This window comes from Gigantopelta aegis, chromosome 10 (genome assembly GCF_016097555.1).
Source record: "Gigantopelta aegis isolate Gae_Host chromosome 10, Gae_host_genome, whole genome shotgun sequence".
Classification (NCBI taxonomy): Eukaryota; Metazoa; Mollusca; class Gastropoda; order Neomphalida; family Peltospiridae; genus Gigantopelta; species Gigantopelta aegis.
Genome location: NC_054708.1, coordinates 5,111,267 through 5,132,422, shown reverse-complemented (window position 1 = coordinate 5,132,422; position 21,156 = coordinate 5,111,267). Strand labels below are relative to the sequence as shown.

At 36.8% G+C, this 21,156-nt stretch overlaps 1 protein-coding gene across 1 annotated transcript; it reads left to right on the top strand.

Annotated features, from left to right (window-relative positions):
• Positions 1-641: 641 nt before the first annotated feature.
• Positions 642-20,103, top strand: LOC121384618. Its single transcript, XM_041515079.1, has 9 exons — positions 642-1,778; positions 3,137-3,226; positions 3,586-3,763; positions 4,814-5,005; positions 6,348-6,530; positions 10,900-11,046; positions 14,446-14,575; positions 15,818-15,882; positions 17,648-20,103. The coding sequence occupies exons 1-9, from the start codon at positions 643-645 to the stop codon at positions 18,389-18,391; spliced, it is 2,865 nt and encodes a 954-aa protein (XP_041371013.1). The 5' UTR covers position 642; the 3' UTR covers positions 18,392-20,103.
• Positions 20,104-21,156: the final 1,053 nt, after the last annotated feature.

The window sequence follows — 21,156 nt, the reverse complement described above, 5'->3', positions numbered from 1 at the left end:
TCGGACTTCCTCTTTCACTTCTCTCCTTTCAATTCCATCTTATTCCTGGTCTTTTAACTTTTTTGCTGTCAACTTCCACATCTCAGTCCTTGTGTCTCCATATTGGTTTTTGGGCCGGACATAGCTCAGTGGTACAACGCTCGCTTGATGCGTGGTTGGTGTGGTATCGATCCCCCGTCGGTGGGCCCATTGGACTATTTCTCGTTCCAGCCAGTGCACCACGACTGGTATATCAAAGGCTGTGGTATGTGTTATCCTGTCTGTGGGATGGTGCATATAAAAGATCCCTTACTGCTAATCAAAAAGAGTAGCCCATGAAGTGGCGACTGCAGGTTTCCTATCTCAATCTCTGCGTGGTCCTTATCAATATGGCTGACACCATATAACTGTAAAATAAAATGTGTTGAGTGCGTCGTTAAATAAAACATTTCCTTCCTTCCATATTGGTTTCTGTAGTACAAGTCAAAATACAGTGAATTTTAATCTTTTTTATTCAGATTAATTGCACATTATATCAATTTTAAAATGTATTAGCAGAAAAATACTATACAGTTACAAATGTGTAATACCTGATATTGACAGGTTGATTTGTTTTTGAAACAATAATCTATATTTGTTTTTCTTTACAGGCAGCTTTACATTATGGAAAATGTGAACCTTCTTTTGGAAGAATACAAAGAAAATTTGTTCAAAGGTGACAAGGATTTAAAGAACAAGCTAAATGTAACACCTTGTTATTCAACTGCCAGTGGGCCTGCAAAGTCAGAAGTTGAAGATATTGTCAAGAAGAGTGCAGATGATACTACTCTGAATGAGAATCATATCTTGAAGGTACAAGACTTGACAAGAGATGTCAAATCTTCAGTTTCACCTGATAAAACCTCTGAATTCTCAGGAGATGGTGTCCCAGTTGGCTGTAGTGACTTGTCAAGAGATGTCAAATCTTCAGTTTCACCTGATAAAACCTCTGAATTCTCAGGAGATGGTGTCCCAGTTGGCTGTAGTGACTTGTCAAGAGATGTCAAATCTTCAGTTTTACATGATAAAACCTCTGAATTCTCAGCAGATGGTGTCTTAGACGACTGTAGAGACTTGCCAGGAGATGCCAAATCTTCAGTTTCACCTGATAAAACCTCTGAATTCTCAGCAGATGGTGTCCTAGACGACTGTAGAGACTTGCCAGGAGATGCCAGGCCTCCAGTGTTATGTTATAAAACCTCAGCAGATGGTGCCCTGGATGACTGTGGTGATGCCCCTGTTCTGTCTCTGGGGAGAGATGGTTTGTGTAGTACAGATGTTTCAGCTAACAATAGTGTGATCACTTATCAAGTTTCTCCAGAGATTTCTAGAGAAGGTCATCGGACAGAAGGTGGTCACTTTGTAAATTGCAAGTCATTAGATGTGGATCATGTTTTGACGAATAGTTGTCACGTTGAAGTTCCAGTTGAGAATTCAGATGAAAATCATCCCAGATCTCCTCCGATCAATGTGACTATGATAAATAGTGGAGAATATGATGAACAGACAACATGCACTACCTCACAGACTGATTGTTCGTCTCACCAGTTGTCTCACATTCATAATTCACAAGTGAAACTGAAAGGGGATTGTAGTAGTGTATGTAATGGACGAGAAAATGCATCAAGTGAAAGCTGTAACCAGTCAGAAATGTATGAAGCTTGCAGCAATCTGGGACAGAATCTGATAAGTTTGTACCTGGAAGAGTGGGGATCGGACCAGGATATAATGGTGTCAGGTCGCACTTTCAAAACTCACAAGTAATTAGTTTTACTATTAATCTTTATAACATTGTATCAAAACATTATTTTAGTATTTTACCAACATTCATTGTTATTTTGATATAAAGTATACATCATGTGGAACATATCTATCATGATTTGTTTTGAGATCAATGTAAATACTGGAAATATGTGATAACTAGAAGTTTGTTTCCAGGCCAGTGACAAAAACTATTATCTCGCCTTCATGTAAAATTCTTTAATCTCATTGGTTGTTTGCCGTTGGACAAATCCCTTATACCCCTGTGGGCGGAACCAAATTCTCTTATACCCCGTCTGTAATTTCCAACAGTTTCCAGCCACCCCAGTTAATGCTAAAGCAATAATCAGATTATAAATAGCATTGATAATCAATCAAGTATACATAATTCATTTTATTTTTACTATAAAATACACTATTTCAATACTTTTAAAAGCTGCAATGTTGAACTCGGCCACCTAATTACGGTCGTGGTGTTATTGTATTAATGTGCGATTAGCAACAGTTTTTTTTAAAATTTATTATTAATATCTGTTTCAGCCAATTTCGTATTACAAACATTTGAAGTTAAAAACTCATTTATCGATGGAACTATTTTTCGTCACTGGCAAGTGGTTTCGTTCGCGTCCGCGTGGTACGGCTTCGTTAATAAATTGTTAACAATTATTGTCTGGCGTTATTTTGATTATTTGGCTCTATGGTTTAACATGTCGGCAAGATAAATTTGTTGTAGAAGCATCTCTCGGGGTATATGGCTTTTTATGTACCCTCAGTGTGCTCTTTTACCCACTCGCCTTCGGCTCGGGGTAAAAGAACACACAAAGGGTACATAAAAAGCCATATACCCCCCGTGATGCTTCTACAACTTATATTGTCACGTAACATAAAGTTAGCTTACCATGCACAACTTTGGAGTACATAAAAATCACAGACAAAACTACATTTTTCCTGGCACTCGAAGGTTGTCTATAGTCCGTCCAACAGGGAACACCATTTTTCTTACTATGACATTTACTACAAATTATTTATTTCTGAGCCTTTTGATATGTAATTGCATACAAAAATATTATTTTTTGGTTATTTCCAAAGCACTTTTACTTTTCTTCTTTCGTCAAACCAAACTAAAATTATTTATTAAAAACATTTTTATAGACTATAGATACAATGCTGGTTACAAGTGTATCACATCAGCATTTGTTGAATACCTCTCTTCATTGATTGCATTTTAGTTTTAGCAAGTAATAACATTATGTTGCTAAATAAAAAACCCACAAAAAACCCCCAATTACTCCGTCAATACCACTGAGATTGATGTAAGACAGCACATGTTTAATTTTAATCTATATTACTTCTCCAGGTGTATTCTGGCAGCAAGGAGTCCATACTTTTCCGCAATGTTTGGTGGATCGTGGAGAGAGAGTGATAACGACTGCATCAAGCTGGAGGGGTTCGTATCTGCTGTCTGTACTGTATTGAATCTCGGAGAAAACTGGGAGTATAGGACTAGCTCTGCCAATTGTCAAACTCACCACTGTACTGTACAACAAAAAATAATTATGAGAGGAAGTAGGACTGTTATAGATATGTCTTCCAATACATCATTGTAAAATAAAATAATTTTTGTTTTTTTTATTTGAACATTTTCCAGCACGCTGGGGGTGGGTGGATCAGGTGGCTTTTATATTCCAACCTTACTGTCAAATTGATCTATTCTGTAAGAGATACATTAATTATTTTCGGTATTATAAAACAAAAAGTGGGTTCTTTAAAACTAACGTTAGTGAAGATTTCTGTTGATTATTTCAGTATATCGCCCACTGTGTTTGAACAAGCTCTGCTGTATCTGTACGGAGGTGTTATAGATATCAACAAGGCTTGTTCTCTATTGGAACTCCTTCTCGTGGCGGATATGTACGGAATAGAAGGACTTAAAGATGTCGTTGGCTTTCATCTTCGGAAAGAATACTGTCACTTCTTTCACAAAGTGTGTATCTATCTCTTTTATCTGGTTTTGTAGTTTTCTGGTTAGAAAATAATTCTTGAAAATGAAAAAACCCCATCTTACATCAGGTACAAGTATAGTATGTGTTTGTGACGGGGAATTTCAAAACGTTTATGTTAAAATAAAACTCCATCTTACATCAGGTACAAGTATAGTATGTGTTTGTGACGGGGAATTTCAAAACGTTTATGTTAAAATAAAACCCCATCTTACATCAGGTACAAGTATAGTATGTGTTTGTGACGGGGAATTTCAAAACGTTTATGTTAAAATAAAACCACATACATGTATCATGTGCCACATCTTATAAAGACTTGTTACATGTATCTAGGGCAAAATGTCTTTGATGTGGCCTTGTGCTTTTAAAGTGTTTTGACTTTAGATTTAGAATCTGTATATTAGCAAACGCACACAGTTTACATAAAATGTGAACTCTAAGCTCTGTTTCATGATAAATACATTTTCTTTTCAACATCACCTGTCCTCAAAACTAGTGCATATTCCCTACAGTTAGTAGACTGGTCTGAACATCCCAACGGCCAATGGGATGGCCTGAATTCTTCTACTGCGCACCCCTTCCTGTTCTGGTCACGTGATTGTAACTTCCTTTTTTTCCAAGTTTTCTCGATATTACAATGTTGAGGATATTAGTCATTATTGCAATTGAAAATTAACTGATAAAACCTATATTTAAATTTATTATAGGAAAAATTACATCACATGATGAAATAATTGTTTATTAGTTATGAATTGTGCCTTAATTTGTAATGTGGATCACCATATCTTTATGTAGCAAATGACTATCACGCTGTCCTAGGCACATACCTCAGCTATCTGGGCTGTCTGTCCAGGACAGTGGGTTAGTTGTTAGTGAGAGAGAAGAGGATGTAGTGGTCTTACACCATTGAGTCTTTAAAGCTTGCTCTGTGTTGGAACTGGTACCGTGCTGTGAACCCAGTACCTACCAGCCTTATGTATGATGGCTTAAGCACACACCACCGAGACCGATTAATGACTATCATTTTCTGTTAGCCATGTTCCGTGTGCACGACGACCCTGGCGGATGCGTTGATGCTGTCTGTGTCGTTTGGTCTCGATGATGTTAAACACCGATGCCTCAAGTCTGTGTGGAAGTTCTTCACCAAGTTCTGGTCGACCAAGGCGTTTGCCGGTCTGTCGGAGGACGTTCTCGAGCTCACCTGTGATTACATTGCGTCTCAACTGGTAATATTATCACGTGATAGGTCGTTTTTATACATTTAGGGGATAACCATGTGAATATTTTTAGATTTGTTGGTGTTATTGTCTATTTGATGCCCGCATATGTCTTTTTTGAGTTCAAAAATAAAACATTTGCGGGCATAAAGTAAACAGTAACACCCAGAAAAAAGAAAGCAAATTCATATGGTTATGTCCATTGTAAACTAACATGTTTTTTTTCTCACAGAAATGTTTTTCCGTATACATATGAAAACACTAAGTCAGATGGACTGAATGGTTACATTTTTTTGTATCGATAAGTTTGTCACTTAGATATTGTAGTAGTGATTAGATATCTTTTATGCCACTTCATTATTGTTAAGAATGGTCGAGACGTAGCCCAGTGGTAAAGCACTTGTCTGATGTGCGGTCGGTCTAGGATCAATCCCCATCAGTGGACCCATTGTGCTATTTCTCATTCAAGCCAATGCACCAGGACTTGTATATCAAAGGCTGTGGTATGTGTTATTTGGTCTGTGGGTTGGTGCATATAAAAGATCCCTTGCTACTAATGAAAAGATGTATGATTTACTCTCTAATACTATTTGTCAGAATCACCAAATGTTTGACATTGAATAGCAGATGATTAAAAATAAATAGAAATGCTCTAGTGATGTCGTTAAACAAAACAAACTTTTCATTATTAGATTTTTTTATGTGTTAATAAGCCATTTTATATACTTTGGGTATCATTATTTTTGGTCCCACCTGGAACATTCTGTTTATTACAAGTAATTTTTAAATCTTTTAACACCGTAGAGATCAAAAGCTGTATACATACAGGACTGGGCCTAGAGATAATTACTGTATTCCAGACAAGACCACAAAGGAGACCCTTTTAAATGAAATGGCCGTAATAATAAAAGTTATCAAGGGGAGACAATTACATTAATTAAAGTAAGGTTACAATGGTAACAGACTTTTTTGTCATGCAAATCATTTAGCAAGCCACTGCTGTCTGTAAGGGGAGTTCCTATTGTACTGTTAGTCAAAGATACACATGCACTTACATTGAATAAAGTTTTTGTTATTATAATCTATCATTGTTTAAAATTGGATGGCTCAGTCTGTAAAGACATTTTCATCATTTATAACCATGATGTTCTCACTATTTTGGTGTTTTTTTTATTAATTTGTTTTTATTGTTGTTTTTGGTCTATAATTCCACTACCATTAGTCTACCACTATGTATAATTATGATGACATTCCTACTTATTACTTGAGCTAGATATGATTTATTAAATGTTTAAATCACACTGTGTCATTTATAAGATATGCTAAAAGTAAGATGAACTGTATTTTACAGACAGAGAAAACTGTGATAGAGACTATTCTTGAATGTCACAAGTTGAGTGACAGCCTGCCGCGGGTCAAGTGGGCGGAGCCTGTACTGCACTGGACGACCAAGTTGTTGGAGCTGTCTATTGAATACACCAGTGAACACTTCGTTGATGTCGTCAGCTCAGAACAGTTCCTTTCTTGGGGAAAGGTAAATGTTGCTTTTATGTCATACTGTAATGCGCTGTACATTAAATCAATGTATATAATATTATATATATATATATATATATATGTGTGTGTGTGTGTGTGTGTGTGTGTGTGTGTATATGTGTGTGTATATATATGTGTGTGTGTCTATATATATGTGTGTGTGTGTGTATATATATATGTGTGTGTGTGTGTGTGTGTATATATATATGTGTGTGTGTGTGTGTGTATATATATTGTGTATGTGTGTGTGTGTGTGTGTGTATATGTGTGTGTGTGTATATATATGTTTGTTTGTGTGTGTGTGTATATGTGTGTGTGTGTGTATATATATGTGTGTGTGTGTGTGTGTATATATATATGTGTGTGTGTGTGTGTATATATATGTGTGTGTGTGTGTGTGTGTGTATATATATATAATATATATATACACAGTGAAACCTCTTAAAACCGCCCCCTCTGTAAATCGGAATTCCCCCAAAATTGGACTTTTTCACGATCCTTTTTAAAAAATCGGTACATAACTTAACTTCTCTAAACCGGAACCCTCTTAATATTTGACATTTTACTTGGTCCCAAGGGTGTGCGGATTAGAAGGGTTTCACTGTATATTATTATATATTCTATTAACCTATACTCTTTACAGCAATCTGATTGGTTGCATAGTGCTTACTGATTTTCCATTTTGCATTGAATCATATGTTTTTACATTACTGTTCATGGGGAGAAGTAAATGTGTGTTTTTTTAATCTCATACTGTAATGCACTTTACATTAAATCAATGAATATTTAAAAAGTATATATCATTAAATATATTCTATTAACCTATACTCTTTACATCAATCTGATTGGTTGAATAGTGAGTCTGTTTTTTTAAATTTTGCACTGAATTGTGCAGTGTTTACATTACTGTTTTGGTTCATACTTGCATGAATGAAGAATAATAGTGTTCAAATTGTAACCATAAAGCAGTCCTCAAATGTGGCAAATAATGCATTTCTCGACATACATGTAGTAATGTTCTGTAGTATCTCAATGTTGATTTTTGTCTAAAATAATTTTATACATACAAATTCATTATTTCTCCCAATGACCAAATGGAATTTGAAATAGTTCAGCCAAAGGTCATGCAAAATGTATTTATTTGTATAATGTTACAGTAAGATAGTGTTTTAAGAAACACAAAAAGCAGATTGTGTATTTCTTTTGTTGGAGGAAACAAACAGAAGTCTTGCTAGGGCTGAAAACTCAGGATTATGCAAAACAAGGTAGGACCAGTTTGGCCATGAGACAGTTTAATTTTAATGTAATTGGGGCATATGACTAGGGCATTATGGCAATGTGCCGCCTTTAAATTCGAGCCCTCATAAACATTGTATCATACTTATGACTTTTCTCATGTTATATTTCACCTTGTGAAAATGTTTACAAAGACTGAGTCCCTAGGATGTTTTTCTTTTTAAAAGTCTTTTTCCCAAAAACATTTTGTTTACTTATTTATTGATTTTTTGAGCTGATTGATGTATAATAATTTGTTTGCTAGTGTCTCTTTATTATGTGAGCTTGTCATTTAAAAAAAAAAAAATTACAATACAATACAATATTTATTACAACCAATGTATGTTTATACTGGTTAATTGGACAGATTTAAATTGAAAAAGGAAAACAGCATTATGAATAACAATAAATAACAGAGTTTTAATACACTTATCTGCATCCATATTCCACACACAGATATAAATAAACATATATGTACACACACACACACACACACACACACACACACACACAGAGATGCACGCAGACACACATAACACACAGTAAGATAACAAACCGATACATGTATATACAAAATACTCAACCAACTCCTTTAACTAGTACTATATTACTGCTACTACTACCATCTATTACTACCACTTTAACAACTATTTTTATTTATTTTTTATTTTATTATATTTTTTATAAAAAAAACGCCAAAAACATTTATCACAGAGACAAAGACATTTGTTGTATTTTTGGACATTACAAACATAGATGATGATGAGATGAATGGTGAAACCACAGTATTTCCATTTCGGTATAGGACTACTTGACAAGTCCGTGCTCCACGCTTGCTGTCAGTTGAGCTATCTCAGTATCAGTGCATGCCGGGTAATCATCTCCGACACACCCATAATCGCACCCGTGAAGTGGGTGAAATTCAGTGTATGTGGCCTTACACCTACCCACTAAGCCTAGCGGTGCACTCACCCTGGGTTGGAGCCAGTATTGGCATGAAAAATCCCCCATTGCCTCAGGTGGGATACGAACCCAGTTCCTACCAGCCAGAAGTCCGATGGCATAACCACTACACCACCGAGGCTGGTACTTTAACAACTATTACTATTACTACTGCAGCTGTTGCTACTGCTACTAGTCATGACTGTTTGGGTCCAGGCTGGAGCTTATGGGTGTCTAACCAGTACCATTTGATGGAACGAGTCATACCCTGTGTTGTCGTATATATAGACTAAACGACAACACGGCACGACTCGCTCCGTCGAGTGGCACCAACTAAACTCCCACTAACTCCAACCAGGACCCAAACATCCGTGTTTGTATCTTCCCCATGTACACTTTTTGTACATTTGAGCATTATGTCCTCCTGCCCTTGTTCATGCTGGGGTGTCGTTAACCATTCATTCATTCATTCCTCCCCTTGTCATCTTGATTGCATGAGAGTGATGGCAGTTTTTCTCACTTTCAAACTAAATATTTTGAAGTTACCAGTTTACTAATCTGTTTATGTCTACACTCAAAGCTTTAATAAAGTCCTGCCAGTACAAACAACAAATTGCCAAATGTGAATTAAAGCTGAACTCAGGCCATAGGATTTCAAATTTCATGGGAAACGCTTTTTCGGTTCCGTGCCTTGTGATCATGGGAACCGATCGGAAACTGTTTTTAGGTTCCGTGAAAACAAGTCATGGCAACCCATTTTTGATACGACTGATTTTAAATTATCGCAAAAATCTGTGTAAAGAGACATGTTTTCAAACTCAATATAAAGTTGATTTTGGACACGCCTTCTCCATTATACACATGCTATTGTGATTTTGGCAGCTAAGTAAAAATAATAGTTTAGGCCTACGTCATTTCCTCCCATAAAGGCAACCACAGGAAATAGTGGGGCCTATTTGATTGCCACCTTCGGTATTCCAGTACACGCGTGGCGTCAACTTTAATTTGTCAACTTCAGTGACAGTAGTCAGATTAAATATTTTCTACAAAATTATATTTTAATTTAAATACAAGTTTTTGACCCCTATATTTAAGAGATACATTACAAATAATTAGTGTCAGTGACTTTGGTTGACATGTGTAATGTGTTTTATTTGAGTGCATATTGGAACTCTGAATCGGGTTTACCTAAACCAGAACACAGAATGTTCGGTTAACACAACAATCCTAATCGGGTCTTGTGATTGTGTCAAACACACTCTTTCTTTACTAGTGTGATATCAAAAACATATATTTTTAAAAATAATTATATGTATATTATTTACGTTGAATAGTTGTACTCGATATAATAATCATGAGAAACGAAATTTCGGTTCTGTGATTTTGCCGACATGCTACCGGTAATGATCATTTCTGTGAAATCCGACGGCCTGTGAACTGCCAAATATATTTCATTATTAATTCACCCACAAGCTACTTTAAAAATCATGTTCCCCTTGTTGATTACCCACAGTTCCGTCTGTCTTCTATTTGAAACTTGAATTTAGCTGATGATTTTGTGACCAAGTTTACCAAATTGCTAATAATTATTTGAGTTCATCTGCAACAATGACATTTAAAATCAGAATACTTTGTTAAAAGTCTTGAATGTGGACTTAAAGTTTTATAAGAATGGATCATTGGGATTTTGTGAAGATATTCAATTCACAGGATGGATGGATGGAATTGTTTAACGTGCACATTCAGAGCAAGCTGTTGTAGCACACGCCTGTCCTGGGCACAGGTCCCAGCCTCGGCCAGCTCCTCCGTCCAGGACAGGAAAGGTGTGGGTTGGGTAGGAGGGGGGAACGCCTGCACTGGCAGGTGCAAGAGAGCACCAGCAATCCGACCGTAGCCGGTAACAGGCAGAAGGTGGTATGGTGCTATGAAATTTGGAATGTCCTGTAGGTTTAAGCCAAAGAGAATGGGTGCGCATTTTTGATAAAGTGATTTAGGTGCAATTTTGAATGGTCAATCTAAATGGAAAGGTATGAAGCTACGTATAGGTTTGGAATTTAGTAGGCTGAGAGTAGCTCATTAACTGGACCTATTCACAGAATGGGCTTCATCATTAAATATTTGTAAAGCATATAGCACACTGATCATTTCAGAAGGCAGCCTGGAGCCGTAGCTTCTTGGATGAGATATTCCGCACAGTGATAGATTCCTTGCCCACAGAGAAAGCATGTGGATCGTATCGAGCTCTGCTTCGCCTTCACGAGTTCAACACTAGTCTGGAAAGCGATATTTATGGAGAGGTGTGTTTTCCTAACCTTCAGACTACTGGATTCATTTTTGACAAAAACCATGTTGAGTGGGTACAAGTTTGTAACTTTTACTTACATATATTCACTTAAATGTCTTATAAATACATAAAATAAAGTTCATATTTGAATCGGTAAGTATTATTTTCTTGGCTTTTTCTAATTTATATGATATTGTAGATCGGTTAATGTTGGTTGAAATTAGGCAAAACATCTAGAAAGTTGCATTTACGTATGGGCATTTGTGGCCAGATGTCCAGTCTTTATGTCCATTATTTCCAATAACTGTTTTTCTCACCAGACGTTGGGCAAGATATTTCACCTGCAGTGGTCAGAAAGTACATAGTGATATTAAACTACATGACATTGCGTTATCCAGTTATTTACTCCTTAATGTCATGAGCAATACTTTTCTAATTTGAAGGAATTTACTGAAAATAAACTCTAAAAATGAAATGCAAATTATGTTTAGTTACATTTTTGTTGTTGTAGGGGTGTGTGACCTATCTACAAATTCTGATCTTTCATTGTGAGATATACATTATGTACAATTGTATGGTTTTATGCTGTAGGATATAACCTATCTACTATAGTATCATCTTTCATTGTGAGATATACATTATGTACAGTTGTATGGTTTTATGCTGTAGGATATGACCTATCTACTATAGTATCATCTTTCATTGTGAGATATACATTATGTACAGTTGTATGGTTTTATGCTGTAGGATATGACCTATCTACTATAGTATCATCTTTCATTGTGATATATCCATTATTATACCTCTATATAATTTTGTGTTGTATGACCCAGACTGATCTCCCGCTGTTAGATATAATACAGTTATCTGGATCTGTGTTTTATTGTTTGACCTACCGTATTTATTTCAGACTGATCTCCCGCTGTTAGATATAATACAGTTATCTGGATCTGTGTTTTATTGTTTGACCTACTGTATTTATTTCAGACTGATCTCCCGCTGTTAGATATAATACAGTTATCTGGATCTGTGTTTTATTGTTTGACCTACCATATTTATTTCAGTCTGATCTCCCACTGTGAGATGTACAATAGATACTGTAGTATTGTTTTATATTGTAAGATGTCACCTATCTACTTTAGAGTGTGATCTCTTTCTGTTTTGTGTTGTAGGATGTGACCTGTCTGCTCCATAATCTAATCTCCCACTGTTTTGTGCTGTAGGATGTGACCTGTCTACTCCAGAGTCGGATCTCCCACTGTTTTGTGTTGTAGGATGTGACCTGTCTTCTCCAGAATGATCTCCCACTGTGTTGTGCTGTGGGATGTGACCTGTCTACTTCAGTCTTAATCCCCCACTGGTTTGTGTTGTAGGATGTGACCTGTCTTCTCCAGAATGATCTCCCACTGTGTTGTGCTGTGGGATGTGACCTGTCTACTTCAGTCTTAATCCCCCACTGGTTTGTGTTGTAGGATGTGACCTGTCTACTCCAGAGTGATCTCCCACTGTTTTATGCTGTAGGATATGACCTATCTACTCCAGAGTGATCTCCCACTGTTTTGTGTTGTGTTGTAGGATGTGACCTGTCTACTCCAGAGTCTGATCTCCCACTGTTTTGTCATGTCATGTCATGTCATAGGGTTTTACGTGCACATTCAGAACAAGCTGTTGTAGCGCACGCCTGTCGTGGGCACAATCGCCGGCCTTGGCCGGCTCCTCCGTCCATGACAGGAAAGGTGGGGGGAGGGGAGAGGAGGGACCGTCTGCACTGGCAGGTGCAAGGGAGCACCAGCAGCCTGATCAAATCGGTAGCAGGCGGGTGGGGGTGGTGGTGGTGCTATGGAATTTGAATGGAGCAGTTAAATGCCAAAGAGAAAGGGGTGCGCAATTTTGATTGAGGGAATTTGGCGCAATTTTGAACGGTCGGTCGAAAGGTAAATGGCCGAGCTAATATAGGTTTTGATATTAGTGAATCGAGAGTAGCTCGTTAATTTTAGACCTTTACGATGCTGTGGTGTCTCCCTAGGTTGCCCATAGGGCCCTTATAAAGGGCCTGACCGCTTCTGGTCAAGGCATCACTGTTTTGTGTTGTAGGATCTGACCTATCTACTCCAGAGTCTGATCTGCCACTGTTTTGTTCCATCAGACACAATACTTTCCATGAGACTGCCTGACTCAGCATCGATCTTTAGTGCTGAAGTTTGGGCAGTCATTAAAGCCTTGGAAGAAATAAAGGATTCTAGTGCATCAAAATTTATTATTTTTACCAACTCACTTTCGTGTCTCCAAGCTTTGCAGAATATGAAGCTGGACCATCCCTTAATTGGGATGGTGATACGAAAGTGTGTCTTTTTATCTATTGCCAATAAAGATGTTGTATTTTGTTGGGTGCCCAGCCATGTTGGCATCAGGGGTAATGAAAAGGCAGATTTTGCTGCCAAGTCTGCTTTGGATTTGCCTCATGCCAGGGTTGGTGTACCTTATACTGATTTTAAACTTAATATCAACCAATTTATCTTTTCGACTTGGCAACGTGATTGGGACGGTGAGGTTGCGAACAAGCTTCATGCTATCAAGCCAGTCTTGGGAGAGTGGCAGTCTTCCTATAGACAGTGCAGGAAAGATGAAATAGTCTTGTGTCGTGCCCACATTGGTCATACTTACTTGACCCATTCATTTATCTTAAAGAAAGATCCTCCACCTCAGTGTGAGCACTGTCAATGTACTCTGACAGTGCGACACATTTTGGTGGAGTGTAAGCAGTTGTCAGCAACTCGAAAAGATTTATTTGGAGAAACAAATGTGATGGAATCCATCCAGAACTTTTATTGCAGTTTTTACGTGATACTGAATTTTACTCTACATTTTAATTTTATATATCTGTGATATTTGTATTTTTACACAGTTCTTTACACTGTTTTAATTTACCTGTTGAATTTTTATATTGATGATGATCATCACACTGTTGTTGCATTTTGCCATAGTTTGACACCCAATAGCCGATGTATTTTTCGTGCTGGGGTGTTGTTAAACATTCATTCATTCATTCATTCCCACTGTTTTGTGTTGTAGGATGTAACCTACAAACTGCAGTCTGATCTTCCACTGTTTTGTGTTGTGTTGTAGGATGTGACCTGTCTACTCCAGAGTCTTGATCTCCCACTGTTTTGTGTTGTAGGATGTGACCTGTCTACTTCAGAGTCTGATCTCCCACTGTTTTGTGTTGTGTTGTAGGATGTGACCTGCCTACTCCAGAGTCTGATCTCCCACTGTTTTGTGTTGTGTTTTAGGATGTGACCTGCCTACTCCAGAGTCTGATCTCCCACTGTTTTGTGTTGTGTTGTGTTGTAGGATGTGACCTGCCTACTCCAGAGTCTGATCTCCCACTGTTTTGTGTTGTGTTGTGTTGTAGGATGTGACCTGTCTACTCCAGAGTCTGATCTCTCACTGTGAGACGTACATCAAAGTCTACATCCACCAGGTGACCCAGACAGCCGAGTGGCCTCTCCTGCCCGAGGAAGTCAAAACCAAGATCCTACAAAGTAACAACGCTCATTTAATTAAAAGTTTTACACTACTAGAGCACATTTATATTTCTGTGTTAAACTTCAAAACCAAGATCTTACAAAGTTATAATGCTCATATAATTAAAGTTAATTTTTGTTTTGTTCTACTAGAGCACATTTTAATTTATGTGTTAGACATCAAAACCAAGATCTGAAAAGTAATGCTCATTTAATTACCGTTAATGTTTTGTTTAACAAAACAACTAGAGCACATTAATTGTTACTGCCTGAAGACATCAAAACCAATATCTTACAAAGTAACTAATTTTTAATAAAAGTTATTTTATTTTTGTAGTACTAAAGCACATTGATTGTTACTGCCTGAAGACATCAAAACCAAAATCTTCCACAGTAATGCTCATTTGGTTAAAGTTAAAGTTTGTTTTGTTTAACTAATTACTACAGCACATTGATTATTACTGTCTGAAGACATCAAACAAAGATCTTATAAAGTAAGACATGTTTAATTAAAGTTAATATTTATGAAAATAAGTTGTAGATATTTAATAGCTTTTGTCATCTGTTTGTCTTGGTCGCCTGAGGTGCTTGTGTCTTGGTCGCCTGAAGTGCTTGTGTCGCAGTCGCCTGAGGTGCTTGTGTCGCAGTCGCCTGAGGTGCTTGTGTCTTGGTCGCCTGTGGTGCTTGTGTCGCAGTCGCCTGAGGTGCTTGTGTCTTGGTCGCCTGAGGTGCGTGTGTCGCAGTCGCCTGAGGTGCTTGTGTCTTGGTCGCCTGAAGTGCTTGTGTCGCAGTCGCCTGAGGTGCTTGTGTCGCAGTCGCCTGAGGTGCTTGTGTCTTGGTCGCCTGAGGTGCTTGTGTCGCAGTCGCCTGAGGTGCTTGTGTCGCAGGATTGAACCACCTCAGTGGATCCGTTCAACTGATTGGGTTTGTTCTCATTCCAATCAGTGCACCACAACTGGTCAAAGACCATGGTATGTGTTTTCCTGTCTGTGGGAAAGTGCATATAAAAGATGCCTTGCTGCATTAGGAAAAATGTAGTGGGTTTCCTCTGATGACTATGAGTCAGAATTACCAAATGTTTGACATCCAATAGCTGATGATTAATTAATCAATGTGCTTTAGTGGTGTTGTTAAACGAAACAAACATCTGTTTGTCTTGATAGCAAATGGAGTTAAGACTGCAGGTGCACTTTGGTTTTGCATCAGTACCCAGTGTTCATTTATTAAGTCATTTTTGTTACTTTTGTCCTTTATTTTTAGATTCTTCATTTGTGTGTATTGATCCATGTGAGAAAGGACGAGGGACAATGCCAGTTGGCCAAAAAGTAAGTCTTCACAAGAATACTGCTAACCCATGTTAAACACTAATGTTTTGTTTCTAAACCTTTGCACAATGTTTGTAGCTGGTCTCATAGTTTGAATTTCTCTTTTATTTTATTTTGTTATACCTGCCGGGATGCTTTATGTTGTGACAAGAAGGTGGAGTAAATGCCATGTTCTGTTTTCTCTAACACAATGTTTTTTGTTCTAATAATTTAGTAACACTATGTGAGAAGGCATGAGAGTCTTGTAACTTTTTTATTTCAAATTGATCATTTTTGTGAATCTGGTAAATCTATTGAGAAAATAAAAGGGCAGTTATGGAGTTTGTTGTCTGTAATCTGTGGATGTCAATTTTGGACTGGTTCTGCTGTCTTGTCAAGTTCAAAATATGGTCTTGTTCTACACAGTATAATTAATGTATAGAATGCAAAACTAGTGCACAAAATACACTGGTTCTGATTTCCATTAATTTGTATGTTAATGAGATCTCACATTGGGAAACGAGAACCATGTTTGAGCGAGATCTCACATTGGGAAACGAGAACCATGTTTTAGCGAGATCTCACATTGGGAAACAAGAACCATGTTTGAGCGAGATCTCACATTGGGAAACAAGAACCATGTTTGAGCGAGATCTCACATTGGGAAATAAGAACCATGTTTGAGCGAGATCTCACATTAGAAAATTAGAACCATGCTTGAGCGAGATCTCACATTGGGAAACGAGAACCATGCATGTTTGAGTGAGATCTCACATTGGGAAATGAGAACCATGCTTGAGTGAGATCTCACATTGGAAAACGAAACCATGTTTGAGTGAGATCTCACATTCTGACTGATACCAGGAATGGTTAGATTATTCAAAAGTCAGAAGGTTTGAATTTCACAATGACACTGGTAATTGCCATCTTTACTCCTAATTTTGTCACAAAGCCCTCTCGATTTCACCCGTACCAAGTGATTGCCATGCCCTTGATCCCGTCTTGTCACCCATGCCTCATTGAATCAGTTTGTAGTTGCTTTTGAATTTTATTGAAAAACTACCTTTATCTGGGTTGTAGTTGAAATTAAAGTGTTTGAATTGTGCAATGAAATGCAACAAAAGTCATAGTTTAAATCGTGTAAAGTTACAGTTTCTGTAATACTGACATTTTAGGAGTTATCCTGATTTAACAGATTATGAAAATATGATTAATGCAGTAAGAATACACTACCAAATAGAAGTGAAATGTTCCAGATTTGGTGTGTAGGCTGAATTACCACAAGTAACTGGTGATTACATGCATGCCAATGTATTGTTCTATTTTTATGAAGGAAACTGAAAACAACTTGCAAACAAGACTCCATTATTTGAGAGATAGACAAAACAGTTATGAATAAGCATGCATGTCTTGATAAGAAAGTAACATTACACTCAGCAATCAAGGAACCTATCATGAAAATATCACACCTTCAATTGCATTCATTGTACATGATCTGTTAAATGGCAAATGTAAAATATGATGTAATATTCCATGAATTTGTCTAAACTTTTGGTGCCATTTAATAAAATTAAACTAAACTTGTACATCTGTGAGATTATGTATGTTATAACGACAAAATGTTAAAATAACCAGCAAATGGCAGCAAGTTAAAATCTGCTCATGTGCCATTCCCTGTATATTCTTTACCTATATATGTATATCCATGTGAAGACATGGCATTTGATTGTTGAGTTTGCTGACATCCATGCTAAAACATGGATGCTGACTGTTGATTTTGTTTCAGAGTAAAGTATCTGCAGCCGTTATCCAAGCACTGAGAGAAGACCACTCGTTCAGACAGAAGAGAACTGTATTTGACAAAACCAGAAAAGCTTCCGAGAAGACATCAAACAAGAGGGTTCCAAATGTTGACAGAAAGCCAGCTGCCTCTAGTCCAAGACAAAAACTGTCACACCAAACCTCTGACTCTTTTGCTGAAAGTAAACTTTCAGAGAAAAAGATTAAGAAAAATGGTATTAGTGCACAGTCTCAAAATATTTCTTCTTCATGTGATAATAACAAACTGGTAAATGGATGTAGTAAGACACAGACTCAAGGCAGACATCTTAGGTTAGCATCTCCAAGGATTGATGAGAAAACTCTTAACCCTGAATCACAGACTGAAGAGTCATTGGACCAGTCTCAGGGTGCTGTGGGTTCTGCTGGTTCTAAAACATCACGGTCCAGCTTAAGACATCCTAACCCTGAATCACAGACCGAAGAGTCATTGGATCAGTCTCTGGGTGCTGTGGGTTCTGCTGGTTCTAAATCATCCCGGTCTGGTTTAAGACATGCACAGAGTACTGGAAGTCTTCATTTACGGCCACTCAGTGTTGTCGTCCCGGGCAACAGAAGTCTGTCCACAGAAAACATTGATGTTGACGCATGGGGGTTCACTCGTAAACCAGTTTCTTGCCACACTTTAGAGACACTGGTCCCACTATTTGAAACTATGTTTTGTAAACCTTGTGATTTAGGTGAATTTTAGACAGTTTTTGACAGTTACTTATGATGTGTTATGTTTATGCAGTGTTGCTCCAAAGGCTCAAAGGTAATTGACACTTACGTGTAATTATTATTTAAGAATTGTACACCAAGCTTTCTTTAAATGTTTCATCATTTATCTGCGACTGGGTACAGAGCAAGTGGCCCCTACTATTTTATAAGGTGATATTGATTTTGCTGCAAAGACAATAATATAGCAAAGTTGATTTGGCTGATCAAAGCAAAATGTTTTATATCTTTGTCTGGACAATTATGGCCTGATATATAAGGATATTATTACATATTGATTGTTGTTGAGAAACCTCATATTGTTCTCCATTCCTACACGTACATGTACCTTCATCAGACAAAGCCAGTATACTATATACTTAACCTGTTATTCATAAGACAAAGCCAGTATCCTATATACTTAACCTGTTATTCATAAGACAAAGCCAGTATACTATATACTTAACCTGTTATTCATAAGACAAAGCCAGTATTCTATACAGTTAACCTGTTATTCATAAGACAAAACCAGTATCCTTTATACTTAACCTGTTATTCATAAGACAAAACCAGTATCCTTTATACTTAACCTGTTATTCATAAGACAAAACCAGTATCCTTTATACTTAACCTGTTATTCATAAGACAAAACCAGTATCCTTTATACTTAACCTGTTATTCATAAGACAAAGCTAGTATCCTATACAGTTAACCTGTTATTCATAAGACAAAGCTAGTATCCTATACAGTTAACCTGTTATTCATAAGACAAAGCCAGTATCCTATATACTTAACCCGTTATTCATAAGACAAAGCCAGTATCCTATACAGTTAACCTGTTATTCATAAGACAAAGCTAGTATCCTATACAGTTAACCTGTTATTCATAAGACAAAGTTAGTATCCTATACAGTTAACCTGTTATTCATAAGACAAAGCTAGTATCCTATATGATTAACCTGTTATTCATAAGACCAAGCTAATGTTCTATACAATGAACCTGAATTAGACAAAGCTACAGGTAATACCCTATACAATTAACAATCAACAACTGTCCATTTGGTGAAGCACTAAATAGTTCAGTTTCCATTTGTTAATTAATATCTCAATAACATTTTACTTAGTTGGATTTCTTTTCTATTGCACACGTTAATAATGCATAAAACTACTGGGGTTTTTACTCAAAATTAAAAGATATCCATCATTATCTGTCTGACATATCTTGAAGAATTTTGGGTATTCATTGCCAGATAATTGCTGTTTATCTGATTTTACTACATCCAAGTATGTCATCCCCTCTATCTAAATAGCAGTGATTGTGTGTTGGTTGACAGGTGCATGTCAATTCTTATTGTTATGGTTCTTTGATCTATGGCTGTGATGTAGTAAAGTGATGAAGTAATATATTCTTTCCTCTTCTCTTTTTCCTCACATTCATATATTGTGTTTCTAGAGAAACACCTGAGTTGAGACAAGTCACGTCACGATTTCCCTCCCTATCATTGCCTCATGTTTTTTGTTGCCTAAAAGACTGTATATGTGCTGTCTTTGGTGAAGTGCTTGTAAAAGATACCTTGCTAGTTTTTGGAAAGAGTAGTTTGTTCGTTTGCGCATGCTCTTGCTTTCTCTCTCTCTCTTTCTCTCTCTCTCTCTCTCTCTCTCTCTCTCTCTCTCTCTCTCTCTCTCTCTCTCTCTCTCTCTCTCTCTCTTACCGTTACAGTAATAATATTTACACCATTTGATTCAGATTTAATTCAGTTGTTTGTCAGGTTTCTCTCTCTCTCTCTTTTCTTCTTCCATCTCCCATTTGTGATCAAGAAGTATTGGGATCATGTTGTAGTCATTTATCATATGTGATTTGTAGTTATAATCATTCCAGTAGCTTTGCTTCCTTTTTTGTAGTTACGTTTTCACTTCCAAGCAAAATAATATCTATTTGTTACATGCCTTCTGTTCTGTGTTGACTTCATGTACATATCCATAATGGCTAAATACTGTTTCTTACACAACCGTTGGTGAAAACATCATGCGTTATTTTTTATAACACATGGTTGTTTATACATGTACATGTGTTAACAGTTTCAAGACATACTGGCTGCTCCAAGTTGATAACCAGGTCACCAGTGCCATACATCCAATATAAAACAACACAGTGGAAATCGATTACACTGTAACGTATAATTAACCTGACAATCATGTGTCTGGGAAGTGTAAGTTAGCTACAAGTGCAATGGCTGTAAGTATCTTTGCTTAAAACCTTGTTTTCACTTGTTAGATAAATTGTATCTTAATGGCCACTCATATATTATTCTCAATTTGTCATTTGAATGATTTCATTTTGGATAGTTTCATTCCTTTCATAGGAATTTCAGTCTTTCTTCATTTTTCATTTTCATTTCACTTCTTTCCACTGAGTGAAGACCACAACATTCCCTTCATAATATTGTAATGTCATTCACAAATGTTTTAATAATTTTTTTTTTTTTACATGTTTTAAGTACGGTAACTTTTCGAAATCTAGTGATCTTGTTTCTGTTGTTTTCACTTGTTCACAAGATAAATATAATAGAAAAGAAAATGTATGTAGAGAAAATTTTATTTTTACAATTAAGAAGGTAAAATTTAAAAAAAATTAAGAGAATATATTATGTATCGCTATATATGGTTAATGTACATTTTCTCTAAGCACTTTCATGTTTGAGGTATAATCTTGGTAATGATGTCTGTACTTTTGTAAAATACATTCTTCATGTACGTTAT

Coding starts and splice junctions, on each gene's coding strand:
- LOC121384618 (XM_041515079.1), top strand. CDS start 643: ATGGAAAATGTGAACCTTCTTTTGGAAGAATACAAAGAAAATTTGTTC. Junction 3,227..3,585: donor GACTGCATCAAGCTGGAGGG/GTTCGTATCTGC, acceptor TGATTATTTCAG/TATATCGCCCACTGTGTTTG. Junction 6,531..10,899: donor AGTTCCTTTCTTGGGGAAAG/GTAAATGTTGCT, acceptor TGATCATTTCAG/AAGGCAGCCTGGAGCCGTAG.